Raw genomic sequence first — 21,015 nt, forward strand, 5'->3', positions numbered from 1 at the left:
TGGTGCTATTCTAAAGAAATTGAACCGGTAAAAAAAAGAATAGTGATTGGAAGCAAAAAGGGAAAGCAGTGATGCACGAAGTCGAAGTCGAGCAAGAAATTCCACCCGTGCAAGAAACCAAAAAGCCTGTGAATGAGGAAGAAGCTCAGGAATTCTTGAAATTTATCAAGCACAACGAGTATAGTGTGGTGGAACAATTGAGTAAGCAGCCAGCACGAATCTCAGTTTTATCTCTACTGTTAAATTCAGAGCCACACCGGAATACTTTATTGAAGGTATTAAATCAAGCTTATGTGGCCAACAAAATATCCGTTGAGAAGCTTGATAGGTGGGTAAATAATCTAAATGCAGACAATTTCATCTCTTTTAGTGATGATGAGATACCGCCAAATGGTAGAGGCTCGGTGAAAGCGCTACATATCACGACTCGCTGTAAGGGCTACATAATACCGAATGTACTCATCGATAATGGGTCAGCATTAAATGTTATGCCATTGGCCACGCTTTCCAGAATACCGATGGATTTGTCCTACTTAAGACCCTGTCATTCCACGGTAAGGGCATTCGACGGGACGAGGCGCGAAGTCATGGGAAAGATCGAAATCCCTTTGGAAGTGGGCCCTTACATTTATGATGTCGAGTTCCAAGTCATGGACATTACACCCTCTTATAACTGCCTTTTGGGAAGACCCTGGATCTATTCTGCTGGAGCAGTCCCATTATCCCTCCATCAAAAGGTGAAATTTATCATGGACGGTTGTTTGGTCACTGTCGAGGGAGAAGAAGACATTGTCGCATCCGTCTCTGCCGATGCACCGTACTTGGAAGTGAACAAAGACGCATTGGAATGTTCCTTCCGATCCCTTGAATTCGTCAATGCCACTTTTGTTGTTGAGGGAAACAGAATTCTGGTGCCAAAACTGTCGAGAAATACTAGAATGGGTGTCAAATTGACCGTAGGAAGGGGAGCTCGAGCGAGAAAAGGTTTAGGGAGATATCTGCAAGGAATAGTCAGGGCTTTAAAGCTAGTGCACCACAGGGCCCAATACGGTTTGGGGTTCCAGCCTGACATGCGTCAAAGAAGAAGACAGTGGAAAAAAGATCAGGAAAGAAGGATTGCAAGAACTTTGGGCCGAGAACCAGAATGGGAACCAATAGAGTACCCTCCTTTGTCAAAAACATTTACATCTGCGGGAATGATGTACCCTGGACAAGATGGTCCACGAAACACGCTATGGTTAATTGAAAAGGGTCTTCAAAATGTCAGTATAAATGTTATTGACAAAGGGGCTGATGTGAGTAAAGACGTCTCGAGGATACGCCCTTGTCCTCCTGGTTTCATGTTGAACAATTGGACTGCCGAGGACCTTCTTGTAGTTTATAAGTCTTCAGAGCAATGCTCAAACATTAACCCTCTATTGTGTCCTTAGATATAATAGAACTCTTTTGTAAGAGCTTGCATTCACTCTTTATCATTTAAATGAATATCAATGAAGATGCATTTTATCACGATCTTTCACATTATCACTAATTTCATAATCATCTCCTCATTTCATAGCCTATTTGTACATTTGCCTCATACCATGCCAAAACATTTCATTTGTTGGTTCCAATACTTGGATGCCCCTCTATAGTTTCCTTTTCCATTCAACTTTCAGGTGCTCAGATATCAATGGCATGAACAAACCCGTTACGAGTCCTGAAATCGATTTTGAGAAGGCTGTTTGTTTAGGAGAATTCGAAGCCGAAGAAAATGCTGAAGACTATGTCTCATCTCCTGACTTGCTAAGAATGGTGGAACAAGAGGATAAACAGATTTTGCCTCATCAAGAATCTGTTGAAACAATAAATCTGGGAATTGAAGAAAGGAAACAAGAAGTGAAGATTGGGACTTCTATTTCAGAGGGCACCAGGCATAATTTGATTGCTTTGCTCCGCGAGTACAAAGATGTATTCGCATGGTCATATCAGGACATGTCAGGATTGGATGAAGATGTAGCGGTCCATAAGCTTCCATTAAAGCCAGAAGCAAGCCCATTCAACAAAAGCTAAGACGGATGAGGCCTGAGATGTTGTTGAAGATAAAAGAGGAAGTCAATAAGCAATTTGATGCTGGTTTCCTACAAGCCTCCAAATATCCAGAATGGGTGGCTAACATAGTCCCGGTGCCAAAGAAAGACGGTAAAGGACGAATGTGCATGGATTATCGTGACCTAAATCGAGCAAGTCCTAAAGATAATTTTCCCTTACCACACATTGATACGTTGGTGGATAACACAGCAAAACATTCATTGTTTTCTTTCATGGATGGATTCTCGGGGTATAATCAGATCAAGATGGCCCCTGAGGATATGGAGAAAACTACCTTCGTAACAATGTGTGGAACATTCTGCTACAAGGTAATGCCATTTGGGTTAAAGAATGCTGGAGCAACATATCAGAGGGCTATGGTGACATTATTCCATGACATGATGCATAAAGAAATAGAGGTCTACGTCGACGACATGATTGCTAAATCCCGAGGGGAAGAAGAGCATGTAGTAAACCTCAAGAAGTTGTTCGAAAGGCTGAGAAAGTTTCAGCTAAAGCTTAATCCAGCCAAATGTACGTTTGGGGCTACCTCGGGGAAGTTGCTAGGCTTCATTGTCAGTGAAAGAGGTATCGAGGTTGATCCAGATAAAGTAAAAGCCATTCAAGAGTTACCACCTCCACGCACGCAAAAGAAAGTTAGAGGATTTTTAGGGAGATTAAACTACATCGCCCGGTTTATCGCTCAACTTACCAACCAATGCGACCCAATCTTTCGGCTTCTTCGAAAACATAACCCGGGAGAATGGAACGAGGAATGCCAGGTGGCCTTTGATAAGATAAAAAAATATTTGTCCAGTCCTCCAGTGTTAGTACCGCCAACTCCAGGAAGACCATTGATATTGTATTTTACTGTGTTCGAAAGTTCAATGGGTTGCGTACTGGGGCAACACGACGAGTCAGGAAAGAAAGAAAAAGCGATCTACTACCTCAGTAAAAAGTTCACTGAATATGAGGCAAAATATTCGTCCATTGAGAAATATTGTTGTGCTCTGGTTTGGGTAGCTCGGAGACTCAAACAATATATGTTGTATCACACGACATGGCTAATTTCAAAGCTGGACCCAATAAAATACATGATGGAATCGCCGGCACTATCAGGAAGAATGGCACGATGGCAGATCCTCCTTTCGGAATATAACATTGCCTATGTAAGTCAGAAGTCGATAAAAGGGAGCGCAATAGCTGATTTCTTAGCAACTCGAACGACAGAGGAATATGAGCCTTTAAGATTCGATTTTCCAGACGAAAACTTAATGTGCATCACAAAAATAGAATCTGAGTCATCAAAAGAGAAGTCATGGAAGATGTGCTTTGATGGTGCGTCAAATGCTTTAGGGCATGGAATTGGAGCAATCCTGGTATCACCAGACGGGAATCATTATCCGTTCACTGCAAGACTGAACTTCTTCTGAACCAATAATATCGCAGAATATGAGGCCTGTATCATGGGCTTCGTGCAGCTATCGAACGAAACATCGAGATCTTGGAGGTGTACGGAGACTTAGCCCTAGTGATTTACCAAATCCGTGGAGAGTGGGAAGTGAGGGACTCAAAATTGATTAAGTACAGCGATTTAGTGGCTGGATTGATCAAGGAATTCAAAGAAATAACTTTTCATTACTTCCCACGAGAAGAGAACCAACTGGCTGATGCCCTGGCCACTTTGGCTTCAATGTTCAAAGCAAGTAGAGAAGCAGAAATAATGCCCCTCAAAATGAGCATATACGAGGTCCCTGCACACTGTTGTAGCATTGAGAAAGAAGTAGACGGACGGCCTTGGTTCCATGATATCTTAGAATATATTAAGAATCAAAGGTATCCCGAACAAGTGAATGAGAACGATAAAAGAACAATTAGAAGAATGGCAGCGGGATTTGTTCTTGATGGGGATATCCTATATAAAAGAGGAAATGATCAGATGCTTTTGAGATGTGTGGATGATGTTGAAGCCAGAAAAATACTTGAAGAGGTCCATGAGGGAATTTGCGGAACGCATGCCAATGGTTTCAATATGGCCAGAAAGATCATGAGACTCGGTTATTATTGGCTGACAATGGAAAGTGACTGCATCAATTTTGCCAGAAAATGCCACAAATGTCAAATCTACGGTGATAAAATTCATGTAGCCCCTTCACCCCTTCATGTCATGACTTCTCCGTGGTCTTTTTCTATGTGGGGCATGGATGTCATAGGGCCAATTTCTCCAAAAGCTTCAAATGGACATCGATTCATTTTTGTGGTTATCGATTACTTCACAAAATGGATTGAAGCCGCTTCGTTTGCTAATGTGACGAAGACTGCAGTGTGTAAGTTTTTTAAAAAGGAAATCATTTGCCGATATGGTTTGCCTGAAAGAATCATTTCAGATAATGCCATGAATCTGAACAATAAGATGATGGAAGAAGTGTGTGAGCAATTCCAAATAAAGCATCATAACTCCTCGCCCTATCGCCGAAAGATGAACGGGGCTGTGGAAGCAGCCAACAAAAATATTAAGAAGATCATTGGGAAAATGACTGAGACATATAAAGATTGGCACGAGAAACTACCATTTGCTTTGTATGCATATCGCACATCTGTGCGAACATCTACAGGAGCAACTCCTTTCTCTCTGGTTTATGGAATGGAAGCTGTGCTACCTATTGAGGTTGAGATCCCCTCTCTGCGAGTCTTAATGGAATCAAAGTTAGAAGAAGCAGAATGGGTACAAGCTCGATATGATCAACTGAACCTCATTGAAGAAAAGCGTCTCAGGGCAATTTGTCATGGACAAATGTACCAGAAAAGAATGATCACAGCCCATGACAAGAAGATACGACCAAGAGAATTCCATGAAGGAGAACTCGTACTGAGGAAAATTCTCCCAATACAAAAAGACATGCGAGGAAAATGGGCACCAAATTGGGAAGGACCATATGTCGTAAAGAAGGCATTCTCAGGAGGAGCTTTGATCCTTACCGAGATGGATGGGAAAGAATTGTCGAATCCAGTGAACTCAGATGCTGTGAAAAAATATTATGCTTAAGATGAAAACCCGAAAAGGGCATCTTAAAAAAAAAGGGATCAAGGCAAAAACCCAAAAAGGGCGTCTTGATTAGTACAAAAGGATTAGGATGAAAACCCGAAAGGGCGTCCTAATGAAACAAATCCGGCGGTCGAACGATAGGTCAAGCAGTAAGGCTACAGTATTTGAAGCATTTCTGAAAGCTCGAAATCTTCTACGCAAGAAGCTGCGCTCGAAAAGATTTTTGATTGAGGAACGAGGAAGAGTTCATGTGTTGAATATCTAGAGCATTTGTATCCGTTGAATACGATCCTTTCTTTCTTTTTGACATTTTTTTACTCTCATTGGTTAACTTGCTTTGTTTGCCACATTTGAAATAGATGACTATGAAATATCATTTTTGTCCCTATCTGACCTTTTTCATGCATCTCATTATGTGTTTATTTACATGATAAATGGTGAAATGACATACTCTAAACAAAAGAAATGTTAAGCATTACCTGGATGAAAATTTGATAAGCACAAGAGTCTCAAAGTAAGAGCAAAGTTCAATCGGGGGCAGAAGAGTGATATCTGAGAAACGTCGATTACTCGTAAAGCTTGAAGACAGGTATAAGGCCTGAAGAGAAAGTCGAGAATCAAAGCAATGAACACAGATCCTCAACAATCGTGGCTAAATGGACATCCGACAAACATGCTTAAGGAGCACTGCATAATCATGTAGGCATAAAAGCATTTAAGACAAACATGTGCATATCATGATAACATCATACATGGCATATACAGGTACTCCAGCAGAGCAAGAAATCTTGAATGAGAGTCGCACTGAATCAAAGGAAAAGACACCCGAGTTCTACCAAAGGACAGGTTTTGGTATTTTGATGTTTTTAATTCATGCTTTTCAAGGGAAATCAACTCATATTGCAAGAGATGAGTTGTAACACCCTGTACCCGAGACCGTTGTCAGAAGCGACCACGAGGTGCTAACAGACATAATTCATGTATGTTCACAGTCCATTTTAAAAATTTCCAGACAGCTGGCTAACTGCGTCACTGTCACCTTAAAAATCATATATTGAGTTCCAAAACTCAAAAATCAGTTTCGTAATTTTTCCATGAAACTAGACTCATATATCCATCCACAAATTTTTTTCTAGAATTTTTGGTCAAGCCAATTAGTACAGTTTATTAGTTAAAGTCTCCCCTGTTACAGGGTTCGACTACACTGATCTTCCTGCATTGCAACCTATATAACTCCGTATACAGGGCTTCAATACTTATGCTGTTTGTTTATAATGAAACTAGACTCAAAAAGGAATCTATACATATATGGCTTGACTTCTAATTATCTCTGGTTAATTTGTAATGAATTTCCAAAGTCAGATCATGGGATCTAGAAATTGCTTTGGCCCTGTCGCACGAAAACTTAAATATCCCTTAAAATACGACTCATATGACCGTTTAGTTTCTTCCATATGGAATTAGATTCATCAAGGTTCTATTATGTAATTTATTCACTATTTAATTCCATTCCTACTATTTTTAGTGATTTTTCAAATTCACACCACTGCTGCCATCAGCATCTGCCTTTAAGGTAGACTTTACCTATGACATAGTTTCCATGATTCAACTAACCCTTTAGCATATATAGCACAAAGTATGATCGTGATTAACCATTCCAATAGCCAATCATTGCCAAGCACATCCACACCTCTCAATAACCATATACATACAAAATGATTATAACATTATGCTCAAAAATATATATAAGCCATTTTCGCATGGCTATCCAAATTTGTACAATACCGAAAGGTACATGACCAACATCAAAAAGGGTAGTCCTATACATGCCATTTCAAAGTTCAACCAAAAGTGTACCAAAGGGGGCTTTGATAGTGTGGGCGACTTCGACTTCAATAATCCCGAGTCTGATAGCTGACGAACCAAAATCTATAAAACAGAGATTCAAAGAAACGGAGTAAGCATTTAATGCTTAGTAAGTTTTGAGCCATGGAATTTGACACAACTAAAGGGTAGCATTCATATGGCTAAACGAATAATTTCATATGCACAAATTCTCAATATCATACTTACTTCACATTACCAACCCTTATATTCATACACAAAAGATCAACTCAGCCAAAGGCCGGTAGCTCATTTATCGACTGAGCGAATACTAATTGTAAGGGATCAACTAAATCAATGCATATACGAGACATACCTTATTGCTGGGATTTTACGAGCATATTAATTGAAACTATTACAGCAAGGTCGCTCATTCCCAAGCCAAGTACCTTCGGGATTTAACCGGATATAGCTACTCGCTCAATGCCTTCGGGACATAGCCCGGATATAGTAACTCACACAAATGCCTTCGGGACTTAGCCCGGATGTAATAACTCGCACACAAATGCCTTCGGGACTTAGCCCGGAATGTAATAACTTGCACAAATGCCTTCGGGACTTAGCCCGAAATGTAATAACTTGCACAAATGCCTTCGGGACTTAGCCCGGAACTAGTCACTAGCGCAAAATGCCTTCGGGACTTAGCCCGGTTATCATCCAAATATTCATGCACATATCAATAAATCATGACACATCTATATTTCATTTTCATAATTGGAGTTCAAACACAAGTCACGTATTAAGCAATCCCATTTTCGGCTCACTAGCCACATACAAACAGCATGGTTTAGTTTGCTTTATGACACGATCTCTATGCACATACGGCTACCCGTCATACGTATAGACTAATTAACTCAACATATAATTCAAGTAGAATCATCATATCACCGTATATTTGTTATGCTCATATGTCATGACTTAATCAAATCGTAAACTAAGTCTCGTTACTCGAAAACTTACCTCGGATGTTGTCGAACGATTTCGGCGGCTATTCGATCACTTTTTCCTTTCCCTTATCCAACTTTGGTCCTCTAAGCTCTTGAGCTAATTCAAACAAATTTAACTTATTAAAGTCTCACTATGCTAGCTTATGGCCGAATATGACAAGGAGTTTGATAGGTCATATGGCCACTTTTAGCTCAAATACAAAATGGTCATACGCATTTTTAATCACATTGAGTAATTTAATAGAATTAATCTAACATTTCCTCATGTGCACCTTTATGACCGAAAACACACATCATTAACCTAATATCAATTACTAAGCACTTTAGCAATTTCTCCTTGAGCCGATTATCCAAGTCAAGATAGATTTATCATCATGCTTACCTATAACCGAACACATGCAACACCAATCCATCTATTCATTCATGCGTGCATCTTATTCAAGCATGTATATCTACAACCGAATTCATCATATAAATGACTATGAATTTACTCAAACAATCTCAATACCACACATGGTGCTCAAGCCCTTTTTCAATTTCAAAACTCGGTTAGTACAACTATATACACTAGTAAATCAAACACTAACAATTGCACTTCACCTTACTACCATTTCTCATCCAAATAACGTGGACAACAACCATATTTCTCTTCTACTTCCTACCATGGCCGAATGCATCAAAACACCATACCATTTCAATTTTGGTCATGGTTAAACAAAGAACTTAATGTCTAACTCAAAAATGCTAAAAAGAAAATTCAAAAGTCATCAATCCACCCTCACATGTATCCTTACAAAGCTTCACTTTTAGCATGCAAATGACATCAACACCAATCCACCTTAGCCGAATATCATCTCCATGACATAGCAAAGATTTGAACCATGGGCTAGGTAGAACTCAAGCTAACAACTAAAAGCATGCATGAATCTCATGGAACAACATCAACATACCTTAACCTAGATACAAGTATGGCCGAACCTCTTCCTAATCCTCTTCCAAGCCGAACATGAAGCAAGAGAGCACCTTCCTTCTTCCTTCCTCCTTAGAACTTTCGGCCAAAAAATGTAAAAGGATGGACACTTTTTTTTCTTTGTTTTCATCATTTTCCCCTACATTATTTTCTTACCATGCTCCTTATTTTATCATTCCTCCCATGAAACACCAACATAACATGTTTATGACATGTTTTGCCCATCACACTTTGTCCATCCTATTTGTCATGGCCGGCCACTACTAATTAGGGGGAAATTGACATGCAAGTCCACCCTTTTTATTACATGCACTAATAGATCCTTATGTTTTGACCTATCACATTTCAAAAGTGTCACACATAAGTCCTATTGACTAAATTCACATGCAATTTACTAAATCGAGGCTTAAAACTTTCACACATTCATATTCACATATTTTAGACAATAAATATCATATTCAAATAATTTGGTGACTCGGTTTAGCGGTCCCGAAACTGCTTTCCGACTAGGGTCACTTTAAGGCTGTCACATGAGTTGAGCCTCAAGACACGTTGAGGTATTTTTAATTTTTGTTTTCAAAATCAACTCATATTGCGAGAAGTGAGTTGAGCCTCGGGGCACGCTGAGGTATTTTTAGTTTATGTTTTAAATTGACTCATATTGCGAGAGGTGAGTTAAGCCTTTTAATTTTTGTTTTTCAAAATCAACTCATATTGCGAGAGGTGAGTTGAGCCTCGGGGCACGCTGAGGTATTTTCAATTTTTGTGTTTTAATTTCAACTCATATTGCGAGAGGTGAGTTGAGCCTCAGGTCACGCTGAGGTATTTTCAATTTCTGTTTTCAATTTACGTTGTTCAAGAATCAACTCATATTGCGAGAGGTGGGTTGAACCTTTTAATTTCTACTTTTTCAAAATCAGCTCATACTGCGAGAGGTGAGTTGAGCCTCAGGTCATGCTAAGGTATTTTCAATTTCTGTTTTCAATTTACGTTGTTCAAGAATCAACTCATATTGCGAGAAGTGGGTTGAACCTTTTAATTTCTACTTTTTCAAAATCAGCTCATATTGCGAGAGGTGAGTTGAGCCTCAGGTCACGCTGAGGTATTTTCAATTTCTGTTTTCAATTTATGTTGTTCAAGAATCAACTCATATTGCGAGAGGTGGGTTGAACCTTTTAATTTCTACTTTTTCAAAATCAGCTCATATTGCGAGAGGTGAGTTGAGCCTCGGTTCACATGCTGAGGTATTTTCAATTTCTGTCTTTCAAAAAAAAAATTCAACTCATATTGCGAGAAATGAGTTGAGCCTCAAGACACGTTGAGGTAATTTCAATTTCTGTTTTCAAAATTCAACTCATATTGCGAGAAATGAGTTGAGCCTCAAGACACGTTGAGGTAATTTCAATTTCTGTTCAAAATGAGTTGAGCCTCAAGACACGCGGAGGTAATTTCAATTTCTGTTTTCAAAATTCAACTCATATTGCGAGAAATTAGTTGAGCCTTAAGACTTGCTGAGGTATTTTCAATTTCTGTTTTTCAAAAAAAAATCAACTCATATTGTGAGAAATGAGTTGAGCCTCAAGACATGCTGAGGTATTTTCAATTTCTGTTTTTCAAAAAAATCAACTCATATTGCGAGAGGTGAGTTGAGCCTCAGGACATGCTGAGGTAATTTCAATTTCTGTTGTCAAAAAAGTCAACTTGTATTGCGAGAGGTGAGTTGAGCCTCAGATCACACGCCGAGGTATTTTCAATTTCCATTTTTCAATTTTTGCCTTTCAAAAAAAAATCAACTCATATTGCGAGAGGTGAGTTGAGCCTCGGGACACGTTGAGGTAATTTCAATTTCTGTTTTCAAAATTCAACTCATATTGCGAGAAATGAGTTGAGCCTCAAGACACGTTGAGGTATTTTCAATTTCTGTTTTTAAAAAATCAACTTATATTGCGAGAGGTGAGTTGAGCCTTGGCTCACGCGCTGAGCTATTTTCAATTTCTATCTTTCAAAAAAATCAACTCATATTGCGAGAGGTGAGTTGAGCTTCAAATCACACACTGAGGTATTTTTTCAATTTATATTTTTCAAAAAAATCAACTCACATTGCGAGATGTGAGTTGAGCCTCGGGTCACATGTCGAGGTATTTTCAAAATCTGTTTTTCAAATTCTGTTTTCAAAAATCAACTCATATTGCGAGAAGTGAGTTGAGCCTTGGCTCACGTGCTGAGCTATTTTCAATTTCTGTTTTTTTTTTCAAAAAAATTCAACTCATATTGCGAGAGGTGAGTTGAGCTTTTTAATTTCTGCGAGAGTTGAGTTGAGTCTTTTAATTTCTGTTTTTCAAAAATCAACTCATATTGCGAGAGGTGAGTTGAACCTCCAGTCACATATCGAGGTATTTTCAAAATCTGCTTTTCAAGTTAAGTTTCAAAAAATCAACTCATATTGCGACAGGTGAGTTGAGCCTTAGCTCACGCGCTGAGCTTTTTTCAATTTCTGTTTTTAATGTCTGTTTTTAGAGAGTCAATTCATATTACGAAAAATGAGTTAAGCTCAGGATCACATGCCGAGTAGAGAATAAAGATTGAAGCTGATTGAAGACGTCAGATTCTGTCTCCTTAAAGTTGCAGTGGAGTTGATCGAGGGCATCAGATCTTGCCTTTCTAGAGTCGCAGAAGAGAAGACCAAAACCTTATCTCACTGAAGCGATAGAAGAGCATATTGAAGTTGTAGATCTTATCTTTCTGAAGTTACAGTGAAGCGGATCGAAGCCACAAATCTCATATCCTTGAAGTTACATTGGAACAGATTGAAGCTACAAGGCATATCTCCGAATTTGCAGTGGATTGAACCAAAGCTACAAGATGCGGTGGACTGAAAAGGGACTAACTAAACAAGAAGAGTTCCAAAGCAAGTCAAGACCTAGCAAGACCGGGCAAGTTTGGTCTTCCTTGAAAGTCTTTGCTCTATTATCGTTGCACGACAATGAGCAAAGAGGGGCAGCTGTAGAAGCCCAAATTACCCGGGCCCGATTATATCAAGACCCAACCAAACCTCTAAACCCACTAAAACCCTTAACCCATGACCCATTTACATCTACCCAAACCTATTACAAAACCCAAATATTAAACCCAATTCAAAAGCCCATTAAGCCCTCCCAAAAAAAAAAAGAAAAAACCTAACCCAAAAAAAAAGAAAAACCTAACCCCCCCCAAAAAAACCAAGAAACCCTAGCCACCTAACCACTTTCCCACTTACCCCATTTTTCCTCCCATTTTTGATATCCATTGTCTACCACCATCACCTACAAAATAGAAAAAGAAATAATAGAAAATCATGTAAAAGATGGCTATAAAAAGCCATTCAAAAATCATGTAATGGGGGATTTTTACAAAGATTGAAAAAAAAACACAAAAATCCCTTCAAATTTTGAACACAAAAGAAACATCAATAAAAAGGTTGCATCTTTTTCTTTTTTCCTCTTCTTTCGAATCTTTTTTTTCTTTTTTTTGTGTTGTTTTTTTCTTTCTTTATATATACATATATACAGGCGGCGACCGACGATCGACCGGTGACCAGCCCCCCTTGGCCGGATTTCCTTTCCCCCCTCCCTTCTCTCTTCTTTCCCCCTTCTTTTTTTTAGGTATTTTATATATATTATGTATATATTTTTTAATGCCATTAGTTATATATTTCTTATGTATATATTCTTAAATACTATTATATACATATATATATTTTAAATACCATATTGTGTATATATTATTACAAATTATTACTATTGCTAGTATTATTATAACTATTTTTATACTAGTGTATATTTTATGTACATATGTATATATATATTTTTGCACATATCATTATTTTATATTATTGTTGTAAATTTTTTATGTATATATTTTTTATGTACGTTTCCTAATATTTTCTTTTATTGTAGATATTATTATTACATACTTTTATTATATGCATATATATATGTATTTTTATGTACATATTATTATTTTATATTATTATTACCAAATATATCATTTTTCCTATTTTATTATTAGTAGATGATTTGTTTTTATTTTGTAAATATCATTATTATTGTTATTCTAATATTCTAGTATTCCATGTTAATATTTTTCATTAATGATATCATTTTTTTGCGTCCTTTATCTATTTTTAATTTCTCACTTTAGGAATATTTTTTTCTCATGTTTTAATTAATTTCAAAAATAAGGCAATGTACCGATTTAATATTAAGCCATCGATTTCATCGCTATGTTGGGTGAAATTTGTCGGCTTGTTTTAAAAAATGGGACACCCTTTCTAAAAAAAATCGAAAACTAAAAATTCTCATTTTTCAATCGGATCACGATTAAATATTATATTGAACTCGTATTTTTGAAAATCAAGTCAACACATGTTTATGAGATACCAATTTTGGGCGTCGCGAGGGTGCTAATACCTTCCTCACGCGTAACTGACTCCCGAACCCCAATTTTTCTCTGGACTTTCATGTAGACCTAAATTTGGCCTTCTTTTTGTTTTAAAATAATTTTATTAGGTGTCCGATCACACCTATAAAAAAGGATCGGTGGCGACTCCCTTTGTTAATAAAATCGAAAGTTGGTTTTCAAATGTTTAATAAATCGCCACAATTAGCGACCAAGTGAAACTAATTTTTTTTACGTCGCTACACATCTCATCACATCTCCAAGTGCCAAAAGGGTATGTTTCAACATTTTGATTAGAATGGCATGTACTTAGGAAGATCAAGTGTGTTCCAAGTAGTAGGGACTAAAATATAAGTTATGAAAATTTATATTTTTAATGTTCAAATGTATTAGTGATTAGCCAAAATCACTTTGGCACCAAATGTAATATCCATATATCAGGTTCCTTAGGCTGAACCGGGTAACCGGGTATAGGGGTGTTACAAATTTGATAGTCTCGGGTTAGTTCGGTGAGGTCAAGAGATAAATCAAACTAATTTGTCTAAATTGATAAAATTGAGACCGAGAGGTAAAATTGAACCAATTTAGGATAATTTGTGATTTAGATCCCTAATTCAAAGGTTAACCAACTACATGGAAATCAACCAATCGTTGCCTGTTATCGTATTTGTTTGAATTTGCTAGTTTCATATTTTGTTTCATTTACAATGTAGTCCTTTGTTGTTTTTAGGTAATTAGTTAAAGTAATTAAACTTGTGAATGGCTTATTGTAATATAGTACCTAGTGAGTAGCTAGCTAGACTCCTTTAATTGCATGTTTATAATTTAATAATTACTTAATCACTGGATCCTTTGGGTCGACCCCTTAGAATACCCTGGTGTTCCATTGGACACTATAAATATTACAACAAACACTGTTTGCCTACAATCAAAACCGCACTTTTAAAATTGTTTATTTTTCTGTACATGCGATCAAGTTGTTGGTATCGTTGTTAGGGAGCCGGTGTTAGATTGAGTGATTTTTAGCATTACTGTATATTGTTTAAGGAGATAATTAGCAAAATTTAGGGTAATAGATACAACTTTTCTTTGTGTTTATTTGTTATTTTTGTTTGGAAAATATTTGTTGATATGTTTGAATTTCTTTTGCTTGCAGAAGGTAGTGAATGACTCGAACTAGTAACGAGGTCGTACCATTCGAGCAGGAGCCGAAACAAATCTTGACTCACACTAGAAGGGACCAACTTCCAAGAGGAGCCCAACCCCCACCGATAGACCCATCGATTGTCAGGTAGGCAATCAACGATCAGAGAGTTAAAGAACACCCACCCCATTTCACCAAAGACTGATAGTAGAACGAACGTTGAGAGACTACGCCATGCCTAATCTGCAAGCGGTCCATGGAAGCATTAATCGTCCCGCGATTAATGCTAACAACTTTGAAATCAAATCGACGATGATCCAGATGATACAAGGGAATCTTCAATGCTGAGGATCAATGAACGAAGACCCGAATCAACACCTTAAGTGATTTCTAACCCTTTGTGATACTTTTAAATATAATGGGGTAATCAGTAACGCCATATGTCTTCCGTTATTCTCTTTCTCTTTAACTGATGATGCTTTCATATGGTTATATTCGTAGCCCATTAAATCGATCAATATATGGGATGAGCTGACCAGCAAATTCCTCACCAAATATTTTCCCTCGAGAAAGACTATGAAGTTTTAGATGGATATCATAAATTTTCGTCAACTTGAGGGAGAGTCTCTTTACAAAGCGTGGGAACGTTTCAAATTAATGCTATGTAAGTGCCCTTATCAACTACCAGCCGTAGCTTTCACCACCAAGCGTGCCTTGTGGCTACAACAACATGATGTGTCACGAAACTAACTAAAAATAAGACGAAGGCGAGTGCACCTATCGGTAAATAGTATAGCTATAGTGAATAGAGATATCGTATTCACGAGGATTAAAAATATTAGTAATTACCGTTTTCCTATTATTTAGCCGATAAATTGGAGTGATTGGTTTTAAACTAAATTTACTAAATTAATATAACTAAGAACTTAATAGAAAATAAATCAGAAAAATAACTGAATAATAACCAATGAGAGAGACAATACCCAGGAAAGAATCCACCTAGACTTCACCTATTATTATAGATATGAACTAAACAATTTATTCACTTGGTATTTTGATCCGTAGAAATCCCTAAATTATACTAATATCTCTTCCGAGAGTAAGAGCAACTGAATCTAGGTTGAGTAATTGAAATATCTTTCTAGTTAAAACCCCTATTGTCGCATTAACTGGATTTATGGATTCCCCTATTAGACTTGACTCTAATCCGATAGATTTATGTCGTCCTATTTCTAGGATTGCATGCAACTCCAGTCAATTATGCTAGATCTACTTTTAAACATGGACTTTTCCTCATTTGATTTAAGCACATTAATCATGAATTAATATCCCGAAAATATTAAAACAAGAAATAAGCACAAATAACTGAGAACAAAAACCAAGTATTTATCGAATAAAACATAAATTAAATAATAGAATTCATCATTGGTTTCATCTTCCCTAGATATCTAGGGAATTAGTTCATAACTCTGAATAAAAACATCTCAAAATCAGAATAACCACAAGAAATAAAGAAACTCATAAAAACTTCAAAAGAAATTAAAAGGTCTTCAATCTTGATGGAAATCTACTTCAAAGTTGGCTCTAATGGTGCTCTTCGAGTTGTATTCTTTAATATTCTTTGATGGCTCCCTTTTTTCTTCTTCTATTTGGTATTTATAAACTTTTGAATGTTCAAAAAGCCTAAAAAATGCATTTTCCGCATATTTGGGAAGCAAGTTGTGAAATCAACACGGTTTGGCACATGGCTGTGTGTCCAACCCATGTGGCTCACACGACCTTGTGTCCAACCCGTGTGGGAAGGCCCAGCTCGTGTGGCTCCTAAGATTTATTCTTTTTGCCCGATCTTCACTCGTTTCTTGCTTCTTTTGTTCCCATATGCTCACTTAAGTATAGAAACATGAATTCAAAAGATTAGGAGCATAAAATTTACCAATTTGCATGAATAATCATCCAAAAACGCATTAAAAACGAGATTAAAATATATTACTTTTATCGTTTATCACAACGTTTACCCAATTCATGTTAAAAAAAATTGTAACAGTTAAAATAAAATAAAAAAACTAATTGAAAAAATAAAACTATTTTAATCCCCTACCTTATTTTTCTTAAATACAATAAGTTTAATATTTAATACCAACATATCATATGCATAATTGGGTGAAATCTAAAGTTGAGTCGTCCATGGCATATTTGGATTAATCATAATATGACGGCGGATATGATGGCTAAGGATGCCAAGCTGTAGTCGATCAGTCTTTAAATTTTTGATCGACCTCCTCAGTCTGCTGACCTCGCTTCATGCAAGTTGATTAAACCATAGACAAACAATTAAGTCAACCTTAAAAAACACAGGAAGGATAAAGGAAAGTAGAAAGTAAAAAAAAAAAAGAAAAGTTTATATGTGATGCACTGTCAAAAATTATATATTTATTTGTTTTACCATCAAGCATCCAAAATAAAATGATATCAGATTTTAAAAATAAAACCAATAATTTAATAAGATGGTATGATTTGATTTATTAATATTCAACGGTATCAAAAATGAACTCACATTATTATTGAACTAAGATAGGCATGCAAAAGGAGACTTTTGTCGTCGGATGACTTTGTCACATTTATCAAAATGTCAACGATATTTTGTTTTCCTTGAAGAAAAGCAGTACAATTACCAAATTATCTGTTTTTCTTTGATAATTAATGTCAATACTAATTAGGTTTGAATTATTAAAATAGTCATTTCCAAATATTCACCGCCACAATTAAGAATAATGTGATATTTATTTCTGTTGACTCGGAAATAGAAAAAGTAAATAACCACGCTTTTTCATGTCTTTAACAAAGGGATTTACTTCGGAAACACTGTATATATTAAACCCAGAATCACGAACAGTTTTAATCATTATTTACTACAAAAACTAATTACTTACTTTATTTATCCCATTAAAACAAACACTTGCAATTTAATAAGATTACAATGATCCCTTTTTCATAGATTACAAAGACTTTTGGATATAGTGGCTTTTCAAGGTCCTCAATATTTTTTTACTTACACTTTTATTGAATCAAACAATAATTTGATGGGATGGACATAATTATATAATTTATATTTGATGTAGTGATTTTCATCTAAGACTTGAATATGATGAGAGATTATTAAACATAAAGCCATTTGAATTTAATTTTAAAAAATTTGATTAATCACATAATAATTTATTTAATTCTTTAATTTTAAAAAAAATATTTTAATTTTCTAATTAAAATTTTTTACTTTTTAAATTTGTATTTTTTTTGTCAAATAACTCCAAAATGGATAAAAAATTATTGTTTTTTAACTTTGTTGATGTGAAATACACAGTTTGCCACGTGAATGAAATGTCAACATTTAATTAATTTATTAAAATTTTAAAAAAGTTATAAAAAATATTTTAACAAATTAAAAATCATTAAAATTTTTATAAAATTATAAAAAGCAATTTTAATATTTTTTAAATTTTAATAAATTAATTAAATATTGGCTGGCATAAATTAATTAAATACTGGCTGGCATGTCATCCACGTGTATCTCACTTAAAAAAGTTAACAAATGCTACATTTTTCATATTTTGAAAGTGATTTGATAAAAAGATAAAAAATTAAATAAGATGTTAAAATGATTTTTTTTATAAAATTAAAGGACAAAAATTAATATACCAATTATAACAGATACAGAATTTATGCGTTATCAATGCATCAAACATAAATTAAGTTTAAATTTAAAAAAAAAATAATGCATCCCAATTATATTTCCCTGCTTTGTCGACAAATTTGGTATAGATGAGTTTTTAAATATTTGATAAGATTTCTTGAAAAAATATATATATAAATTAGTTGGTAAAATCATGTTTTGTGTTATTCGTTGAATTATATAAAGCTAACGATACAAAATTATGATTATTATACACAAAAGAATGAAGATGAGAGCCTTGAAGATTTGACCAAGTTTAGTAAACTAAATTCGGTCTAAAATCTTAATACATTGCATGCTAGCGGTAAGCTGCTACTTTCAAATTAGCCGGTGGCTAAGTTAAATTGATAATAAATGTTTTTATATCAGTGTAAATAAATAAATAAATGATGTTTGAAAAAAAATACTAGTTCTTCACGTGAAACTGAAAGACAACTCGCCATTGCAATTTGCTTTTCGTTTCCACTATGCTTAAAGCAGAAGCAGGCAAGCAGCTACATGCTAATTGTCTACCAACTCATCATTGCTCCATTATTGTTATTTTGAATTAGCCCATTTTTCCCCTTTCCAATGGGGGTTCCTCATAGCCGGCTTTCTTTACTTCTTCTCAATGTTGACTAAATTTTTAGCCTATAAATAAATCCCCACCTCTGCTCTGCTCTCCCATCCCACAAACTCACAATCAATTACATCCATTTGACACACACACCATATCTTTCTCTTAGCTCTTTATCCTTAATAATAATCCCAGTCTACTAACTACGATAATGAAGGGTGCTTACACCAACCCACGTTTCTTCCTTGCAATGACTGTCATGCTTGCCATGGCTGCTGCATTGGTGCAAGCTCAGGGAACTCGAGTTGGGTTCTATGCAAGAACATGCCCTCGAGCTGAATCCATTGTTAGGTCAACAGTTCAGTCCCGTTTCCGTTCTAATCCTAACATTGCACCTGGCTTGCTGAGGATGCACTTCCATGACTGCTTTGTTCAGGGATGTGACGCCTCCATCCTCATTGATGGCCCTAATACGGAGAAAACCGCCCCTCCAAACAGATTGTTGAGAGGGTATGAAGTTATTGACGATGCAAAAACTCAGCTAGAAGCTGCATGTCCTGGTGTCGTCTCATGCGCTGATATTCTAGCTCTTGCAGCTCGTGACTCCGTCTTTCTGGTAAACATTATTACGTTTTCTTAATCATATACTACTAAAAGCTCTGTCAATGAATGGTTGATTATGTTTTTCTTGCATATATGAAATGCAGACGAGAGGAATAAACTGGGCGGTCCCTACTGGACGCAGAGATGGGAGGGTTTCATTGGCATCGGATACCACCATTTTGCCTGGATTTAGAGAGTCCATTGATTCTCAAAAGCAAAAGTTCGCCGCCTTTGGTCTCAACACTCAAGACCTTGTTGCTCTCGTTGGTAAGTAATTTTACTTCTATAACGTTCCAAATTTTCTATCTGATTAATATCAAGTCTGGTTGACTTAACATTTGTTTCTTGTTTGTTGCAGGAGGACACACCATAGGGACTTCAGCTTGCCAGCTTTTTAGCTACAGATTATACAACTTCACCAACGGTGGTCCAGACCCCACAATCAACCCAGCATTCGTGCCTCAATTGCAAGCACTTTGCCCACAAAACGGTGACGGTTCAAGGCGCATTGATTTGGACACCGGTAGTGGAAACAGGTTCGACACCTCCTTCTTCGCCAACTTGAGGAATGGTCGGGGAATACTAGAGTCCGATCAAAAATTGTGGACTGATCCCTCCACCAGGACTTTTGTGCAGCGCTTCTTGGGTGAGAGAGGCTCGCGGCCATTGAACTTTAACGTGGAATTTGCAAGGTCCATGGTGAAGATGAGCAACATTGGTGTGAAGACGGGCACTAATGGCGAAATTCGAAGAATTTGCTCTGCCATTAACTAATTTAACTGCAGTTTTATGCAGTTAATCAGGGAGGGTGATGGTTCTTTTATCAATTAGTGGAAGCTGATGAAAAAATCTAAAAAGTGTTTTAAGCAAATTTTTTAAAATATTATACATGATTTTTTCCCTATGTTAGTATTTTTTTTTAATTGTATCATTATATTTTTCAATGGAATTAGTATTTGAATTTTGTTTTATATCTTCCTTACACTTGAAGATTTTAGCTTTTAGTTATAATAGTTGCTCCGTTATATCCATTTGTAGTTTGACTTATTTCACAACAATTGCTTAATAATTGTTTCTCTCCATTATTTATTGATAGGGTCCTGTTAACATATCTCTACAAACGTTGATTATTAGGAGAAATTAACACAAATTATTTAACATAAAGATTGTTGAAGAAAACATTTCAAGTAAAGAAATCATTTCACTAATTATTATTGTGTATTTGTCTCCTGATGCGCCAACAAACTTTTTATTTAGAGGACAGAAAACTCAACTATACGCGTACTATGATGAAATCAAATTAAATAAATTCCAAGACAACAGATAAAAAGGGATATTATATGGAGAATATTTAATGTATGGCTTAGTCTATAAATTTTATGTAATATTAGTAAATAATAATATGGTACATTATTATTAAAAAAAGAGATAATATAAATATTGGTCTTTGAATTTGAGAGTTAAGTCTACTTTATCAACTGTACTTTTTTTATTTACTTCTGTACTTGAATTTGGCAATTAGATCTATTTTGTTCTTTAAACTTGGATTCTTTCAAGATTTGATAATGTGATAATATAAATTTTGACAATTAGATTTGATAATATAAATTTTGGTCCTTGAACTTGGGAAC

General features: G+C 35.9%; 1 protein-coding gene across 1 annotated transcript; it reads left to right on the forward strand.

Moving 5' to 3' along the window:
- Nucleotides 1-18,890: 18,890 nt before the first annotated feature.
- On the forward strand, nt 18,891-20,413 carry LOC107948610 (peroxidase N1). The gene is made up of 3 exons (XM_016883225.2): nt 18,891-19,397; nt 19,489-19,651; nt 19,743-20,413. The coding sequence occupies exons 1-3, from the start codon at nt 18,993-18,995 to the stop codon at nt 20,156-20,158; spliced, it is 984 nt and encodes a 327-aa protein (XP_016738714.1). The 5' UTR covers nt 18,891-18,992; the 3' UTR covers nt 20,159-20,413.
- Nucleotides 20,414-21,015: the final 602 nt, after the last annotated feature.

The sequence above is a fragment of the Gossypium hirsutum genome, chromosome A03 (genome assembly GCF_007990345.1).
Source record: "Gossypium hirsutum isolate 1008001.06 chromosome A03, Gossypium_hirsutum_v2.1, whole genome shotgun sequence".
NCBI lineage: Eukaryota > Viridiplantae > Streptophyta > Magnoliopsida > Malvales > Malvaceae > Gossypium > Gossypium hirsutum.